The sequence below is a fragment of the Arachis hypogaea genome, chromosome 11 (genome assembly GCF_003086295.3).
Source record: "Arachis hypogaea cultivar Tifrunner chromosome 11, arahy.Tifrunner.gnm2.J5K5, whole genome shotgun sequence".
Lineage (NCBI taxonomy): Eukaryota > Viridiplantae > Streptophyta > Magnoliopsida > Fabales > Fabaceae > Arachis > Arachis hypogaea.
The window spans coordinates 3,659,307-3,666,811 of record NC_092046.1 but is presented as its reverse complement, the minus strand read 5'-3'; the positions used below and the strand labels follow the sequence as shown (position 1 = coordinate 3,666,811).

Here is a 7,505-nt window from a genome sequence, read left to right as displayed (position 1 = left end):
TCACAATAACGTACTCACTATATAATTACTAAAGAGAAAAGGAAATAAAATAAAATAATAATAATAATATGAAAAAAAGATGTGAATGTAGTTGTTATTGTTGATGATGATTGAATTGAAATTCTACAAATGATTATATAGTGGTTATATGCTATAATTTTAACGGATAGAAATAAAACTTTCCTATAATAACTCTTAGCCTTCCTTTTCTTTCTCTCTCCCTCACATAAAGATATTTCTATTAAATACAATTATAAAAAAATCTTTTTATTAGACACATCTACAAATATACTTTCATTTATATACTCATAAAAAAAGAGTAAAGTATCATTTTTATCCCCAACGTTTGTGGTAAGTCCTATTTGTGTCCCTAACGTTTAAATCGTCTTATTTGTATTCTTAATGTTTATAAAAGTGATTCAATGTTATCCTACTATCAATTATACTAGCAAATCAAATTATATTTTTCAATTATTCTCACTTGAATGTATTCATTCTCAATTAGGTCTCACTTAGATGTGTTCGATTTTAATATTATACCCACTATTTATGTTTAGATTCAATTATGTCCCTAAAAAGGTGAATTATATAAATATTGTAGGAATTAGTTTCAACATTTGATGAATTATTTTTCAGTAAATCATCGATTCTATCCCATACTTTTGTATTCTAACTTCAAGAAGAGATTTTTAAAACTTAAATTAAAGTGCTCATGATGTATAATTGATGACAGAATAACATTGAATCATTTTTACAAACGTTAGAAATACAAATAGGACAATTTAAACGTTAGAGATACAAATAAGATTTACCCTCAGCGTCGGGACAAAAAACGATAATTTACCCTAAAAAAAACCCAGTTCTGAAGCTACCCAGCCCAACCCCGTGTCTCTCGTTCTCACAAACGGCACACCACCATACTTCTGAAGCTGCCCACCCCACGCCCCATCTCTCTCTCTCTCTCAGCTCACCTCGGTTCACCGCCACCGCCCGCTCGCCTCTCTTTTCCGTCTGTGCTCGGCTGCTCGCGTCTCGCCGCGCCTCCCTCAGCCAGTGAGTGCTCGAGCTGTGCGTGGTTTTTGCTGCCTGCACTGCAGCGTGCGTGTTTGTCTCTGCTCGATTCTGCCTCTGCAACAACAGGTGAGCATTTTAGGGTTTATGAATATGAATTGATTCTGCCTCTCAGTCACACTCACCGTTCGTCTCGTTCAGTCACACTCACCGTTCGTCTCGTCTGGTCGCCGGCGTCTCAACATCTCGCGGCCTTCCCTGGGCTCCTCGTCGCTCGTCGTCTTCTGGTTTCGGGTCCTCTCCGTCGCCGAGTCGCCGTGGACCGTGGACCGTTGGTGAGTCCCTGCATCATCGCTTCCCCTGTTCTGACTTCTCCAGATTTCCCTTCTCCCTGTATTTTTCCATGTTGCTGAATTGCTAATCAATTAATTTGCCTTGTTGCTGATGTAAATGTTGCCGTAAATCTTGACTGAACTAGCATTTATTGAATTTGTTGCTGAAAATATCACTGAGCTAATATTTTTGTTGATGAAAATCATCACTGAGTTGAATTCGATGCTGATTATCATTACTGAACCTTGAATTTGTTGCTGTGTTGCTGAAAGAATCACTTAGCCAATTTTTTTTGGTTGCTATAAATCATCTTTGGAGTTAAAATTTTTGTTGGTGAAAATTATCATGGTTGAATTTGTTATTGAAAATTATCAATCAGCTGATTTTGTTGCTGTAAGAATAGATTTGGTATAATTAATTGAATTTAGTTTTTAATTAGTTTGTTAATCATTAACTTATTGATTTATTTTTGCTAGAATTTTGATTCTTGATTGTTATTAATGTGTTTGTAAAGACATGCTTTTGAATCTTTAATTTTAAACTTATTTTTTATAATTTTATATTTATATTTAATTTGTGTCTGGGTCAACTTCTTGAATCAGTGGATCTACCGGTTGAACCAATGACCCACTGACTCAGTCTCGATTACCGGTTGGATTCTGATAACTATGGTATGCACCAAAATATAGAACAGAAAAAGACAAAAAAGACCCTGACCTAACCTCTCAACTCTTTTCTCGTCTCTTCTCCGTTCGCTGCCTCCGCCACTCGGCTCTGCTCTTCTGCACTGTGTTTCTCCTCTCGCTGCCGGTCTCTGTTCTGAAAGGTACTGATCCTTCTGTGCTTTTTTTGGCTATTTTTTTTAATCTAATACCCCTGTTGATGCTATAATTCTGTAACTGTTACTGTTACTGCTGCCATGTTGTTCAAATGTATTTTATTAGAGTGACCTTAGATGGAAATTCTTTATGAATTTGGGAAAAACTTGTAGATGAATGTTGCTAGGTATGGAGATGAATTTAAGTGAAAATTCTCAATCTGTGTATTTGGAGATGAATTTAGTTGTAATAGTTTCTGTTTTGGTTGAGGTATGATGAGTTCTGTGATACTCTTCAGTTTTTTTGATTTGCAAATCACACTAATTTTGCCTCTGTTTGCTTGATTAATTATTGCTATTAAAGGAAGAAACATAGAAAGGAATAGAGACCCTTTTGCTGTGCAAGTGCAAGTTTCCAACCTTTTTTTGTTATCTGGTTGGATTAAAGAATAGAAAAAGAAATGGAGGATGATGGAGTTCGGCGCATGTCCAGCAGAACACGAAAGGTTGCTTCGAAAATGGTTGCGGCTCTTGCCAGCACTGATAACCGAACCCAGGTATAATCTATAATCAAATGGGTTATCAGCTATTAGTTCTTTTTTTATATATTTGGGGGAATCGAATCTCAGCGGTTTTGGTTATAGCTGAAAATTTGGACATTTGGGGTTTTTGTGACATTTTTTAGGCAGCTATTGCACGACTTGATGCTTTGGAGAATGACAATGCAGGATTTGAGGTGGCAGATGCTAATAATGATGATGATGAGGCCTCTCTAGACGATGAAGAAGGTTTGGTTTATTAATTTTAGTTTTGCTGAGGCTTATGCATAAAACCTTTTTCTGAATATTCATGATATGGTTCAGACTTCAAAGATAGTTGTTTAATTGTTTTCTACAGATCTTTGATCCTTTGAATTGTTTTTTTCTTTTGAGCTATATGTATTTTCTTTTTCATTGAATATTTTATGATGCATGAAGCTTGTTCATTGAATTATGTATTTTGTTACACATACCATGAAAAAAGAAGATTGCTTTTTGTTTTGTTGATATATGGTATTTGTTTTGATCCCCTTATTTATGGGACCTGTTTCATGGTTCTTTTGAGTGTATTGATTTGTGAATGGGATTTATGTTAAGTACTTCCTTGTTGGACCTGTGTTGTTGCAGGGTATATGCAAAAAAAGCAATCTAAGGGCACCAAAAGGAAAACTCGGCAAGCAAAAGCACTTGAGGCTAGGAAGGCTCCAAGAACATTCCTTGAGCTTATACACGAGGTGATTATGAAGAAATTCTCAATTTATTATTATTATTATTATTTTATTTTATTTTGTGACTTTTTCTTCTGCCACAATTTCTTCATTGGCCTTCAATTAACTCACTCTTCCTATGAATGCAGGCAAACTTAGAATCATTGCCTCCACATGTTCCTTCTTATTTGAGAGCAGCAGTTGGACCTCCAAGTTCAACCTCCCGTCGCCACTTCTGTACTGTTTGTGGTTTCTCAGCTAGTTACACATGCGTGAGATGTGGTATGCGCTTCTGTTCTTATAGATGTCAAAATGTGCACAATGATACTCGTTGTTTGAAGTTTGTAGCTTGATAAATGTGACTTCTTGAGCAAGATGCTATTGTAGACTTGTAATTGCAATATTATAATATATCATTATTACTATGAAGAAACATGTCTTTGTCTCTACTTACCACCTGTTTGACATGAAAAGAAGAGAGATCTTGAAATGTTTTCGGCTATTAAGTAGTATTCAGTAATTCGGTTAACCATATATCTGACCTCTCGTGTTCTGTTGATTTACTCGGCCTGTTGCTTCAATATGCTATACTTATTATTTAAATCTTAAAATATTATCTTCCTTAGTGTGAGACAGGGATAGTTCTTCCTTACTTTGCATGTATATGTATGTTGTATACATACAACCCATATAATTGACAGTTGGTGCATTCTACTGATTTAGGCATTCCCATAAAATGAGGTCCATGACAAATTAGGACAACTTCACATGCTGTTTTATAATAGCCTTCTTAACAATTATTACCCTGTACACTTGCAACGGGATCAGTTCTTCCACTTAAGGACCAAATAGTTCCATTGTCAAAGTTTGTTAATACCATATTTTGGGGAAATACACTCTTTTCCCTGCTAAAAGTTGTCTTAGGAAGCTTTTGCTTTGAAATTTTGTCTGGAAATTTGAACGAATAAGCTGATGAAAACACACTTAATGCCTAGTTGTGAAGTATTTTTCTGTCAACTTGATAGATTGAAACAGGTACAATAACGATAAGAAATAATTTTATATTATAATTATTTTTAAGAGAATTACAATTCAGCTAATCAACAAACCTCTAATGTGCTGCTCAATTAACCATAGTTTAGTTTGGGAGCAGCATAAATGAGAAAGTCATAATTTATTTGGTGGATATTCTTGAACAACCTGGGAAACACAACAGAAATGCTATAACAAAAACAACTCACAAAATTTATAACAAACAATACTTTCTTGATCTTAACATGGGGGCAGATCTGTCGGTGGAGGTATTACTGACTGTGATGGTCCAACTCCATTCTCCACTAGAAATGCTGTTGCCAAACCCCAATTTAGATGTGAATCTATGTGACAGTGGACAAACCAAATTCCTGATTTTCAGCAGCATAAGAAAATCATGTAATATGTCAGTATGTAGATACAACAAAAACTGAGAGACAATTTTGCAGTAGCATAGTGTGTTACCTGGATTATCAGCCAGAAATCGAATGGCTACCCATCCTCCAGGAGGTGTTCCAATGGTGTTTCTCACTGGTGGATCAACAAGGTTAAAATTGGCTGGATCCGTTGCTGGATTGAAGTTGCCAAAACCTGAACCAACTACAAAGAAGTGGAATCCATGAATGTGCATGGGGTGTTCTTCGGTAGTTACTATACTTGTGTCCTGCAAAACAATTTGCACCCTAGAACCATACTTCAACTTGTAGAGCTTTGTTCCTTGGGAAGGTGTCCATAGTCCCCGCGGCACACTGCCAGTATAATTAAATTGTACAGGTGGAACCGGAGGGAAATCAGTGGTGAAGACACCAGGTATTCTTTGATAGTAAGCTTGCATTAGGGAGGTGGTCCTTGGGAGTATAAAAGAAACATTGTTCATGCTTGCTGTGAAGCGAGTGCCATTAGGTCCTTGACACCTAGGACTATTAGGGTTTGTGCAGTTGATCAACCCCAAACCCACTATGAAGTATAGACTCACATCAACCTTTGTAAAGACTTGAATCCTAGAAAGACCCCTGAGCCCAGTAGTGAATGCGGTGGCAGTGGCTGTATCATTGAAGGCTGGAAGAACCGGCAATATTGGTCTGTTCTTGTTACTGCGGCTAGCAGATCTGTATTCAAGTATTGCTGTGGTAGTGGTGTTGTCAAAGGCAGCATTTTGGGCTGTTTGATAGGCACGTGCTGCCATGTAATATCGACCTGGTGGTTGGTTGGTAGTGACTAGGACATTGATCGTCTGACCAGGTCCTATTGTTAGGACTCTTGTGGGGAAAGGCTTGGTGTAAGCAGCATCTGTACCAACAACTGTCATCATGTGGTTGGCAATCCCAAAGAAGAGTTCTTGATTGAGTGCACTGTTGATGATCCTCAAGAGAATTGTCTCCCCGGCATCTACCAGAATGCGTGCAGTTTCTGCATTATATGCTAGTCACATGTTATCTACCATTTCTATATTCTTTTCAATCATAACACTATTTAAACCCATATGGAAGTTATGACTCTTGTAACATTTCAAACCTTGACTCGAGCATCTGTAGAGGTCACCAGGTTGCCCGTTAATGGTATATGCTACTGATACATTTGGTGCTGCTCCTGTAAATTGTGCCTGCCTTAAGAGAAGCATCGGATCCCTGTCAAACCATTCCCCTGTGACATCATCCCAACATAATCTGTTAAGCTTTTTAAGCATTGATTAGTTGTTTTAGTTTGATCACTGTGCTTAGACATCGTTAGAAGTTGAGTTGAGAGCAGGATAGTACCAAGAAGGATGGGAAATTCTCGCCGAGGCGTAGGGAAGGGATAAGGCGAGCCCATTTTGGGATGGATGATCAGAGCTCCATAGACAGTGGCTCTTAGGAAGCCAGTGTGTGCATGCCACCATAGTGTCCCTTCTTGGTTTACGATCGTAAACCGGTATGTGTAACTTCCCCCTGGCTTTATGGGACACTGAGTCACATAGCTAGGTCCATCTGCCCATGGATTTCGCACCATCCTTAATCCATGCCTGATGCACAAGACACGTGATCAAATTGCAAGGAAGACAAATTTCAGTTATGTATCACTAGCATTGTGAACTAATAGCACAGAGAATATTTAAGTTTTTTTTTTTTTTTTTTTGGGTGACTATATTTAAGTTAAATACTCTGAATGATATTCATGTGAAGATAAATGATCACGTTATTTACCAGTGGATAGAGATGTTGTACTTTGCTGCATTTACTACTTTGATGACAAGAGAATCTCCGTTTCTGGCCTCCACGGTTGGCCCTGGAAACTGACCATTGACAGTGAGTATGTTTTGAACTTTGCACAGCCTCTTCACTGGCTTAGGTTGAATCTGTTTCAATCATTATTGCAGCAATGACAATTACTAACTTCTTTGAAACATAATAGAAAAACTTTACTGATCCTTTTTAATGATTATTAGAGTAGCACTTACAACAAAATTATGGTAATGAGTTTGTGCTGCCGAAGCTAGTGAGGCGATTAGAGCAAAAAGGACAAGTAAGAACAAGGAGCAACATATCTTACTAGGGAAGTGGAAAGTCTTCATTCTAGTCTAAATCTGTGTTTAAATGGGGTTACATGGTTATTTGAGTTTTAGAGTGCTCCTTATATAGAGTGATAAAGCTTGAAAAGTGTAGAGTAAACCCTCTTGGAAAAAAAGATATGTTTTAGTCAACAAGGTACTTTGATATTGAAGGATAATTAGTCTAACAAGGTGGAGGATTTGGTGCACCCACCAGCGCAATCAACTGTGTAACAAAGCTAGATTCTGTGATTAAGATGTATAGATTAGAGTTACACTATTGATATAAAGTTAATGACCTAGTTTTTGCCTTGTTTGGGAACTATATATTATAGGATGAGAATTAATGTATAGCTTTGATTGGATATTATAAATTTTGTAAGACAAGTTGATCTTAAGGTTTCTATATGAAGTAACTACATGGCTAGATTTATTGTTATGGATCTTTCTCATGCAAAGTGAGAGTTTGTAGATTCAATAGTTTGATAAACACACTTAACACCAATCAATGAACAATATTACATTTACGTCACATACTT

General features: G+C 37.0%; 2 protein-coding genes across 3 annotated transcripts; one reads left to right on the top strand and one right to left on the bottom strand.

Annotated features, from left to right (window-relative positions):
• The first annotated feature begins 828 nt into the window (after positions 1-828).
• On the top strand, positions 829-3,840 carry LOC112719928 (SWR1 complex subunit 6). Its single transcript, XM_025770669.2, has 7 exons — positions 829-1,140; positions 1,213-1,346; positions 1,947-2,170; positions 2,526-2,718; positions 2,847-2,949; positions 3,328-3,434; positions 3,557-3,840. Exons 4-7 carry the CDS (start codon positions 2,623-2,625, stop codon positions 3,758-3,760), a joined length of 510 nt encoding a protein of 169 aa, XP_025626454.1. The 5' UTR covers positions 829-1,140; positions 1,213-1,346; positions 1,947-2,170; positions 2,526-2,622; the 3' UTR covers positions 3,761-3,840.
• A 608-nt stretch (positions 3,841-4,448) lies between these two features.
• LOC112719927 (laccase-3) lies at positions 4,449-7,117 on the bottom strand. Of its 2 annotated transcripts, none has more exons than XM_025770667.3 (6): positions 6,877-7,117; positions 6,623-6,774; positions 6,197-6,441; positions 5,955-6,083; positions 4,905-5,849; positions 4,449-4,810 (listed from the first exon to the last, which is right to left on the bottom strand). In XM_025770667.3, the coding sequence occupies exons 1-6, from the start codon at positions 6,988-6,990 to the stop codon at positions 4,680-4,682; spliced, it is 1,716 nt and encodes a 571-aa protein (XP_025626452.1). In that variant the 5' UTR covers positions 6,991-7,117; the 3' UTR covers positions 4,449-4,679. The 2 variants fall into 2 exon arrangements, with proteins under 2 accessions (XP_025626452.1, XP_072062419.1); XM_072206318.1 differs by having other exon boundaries at positions 6,623-6,711; positions 6,877-7,056.
• Between the last annotated feature and the right edge of the window lie 388 nt (positions 7,118-7,505).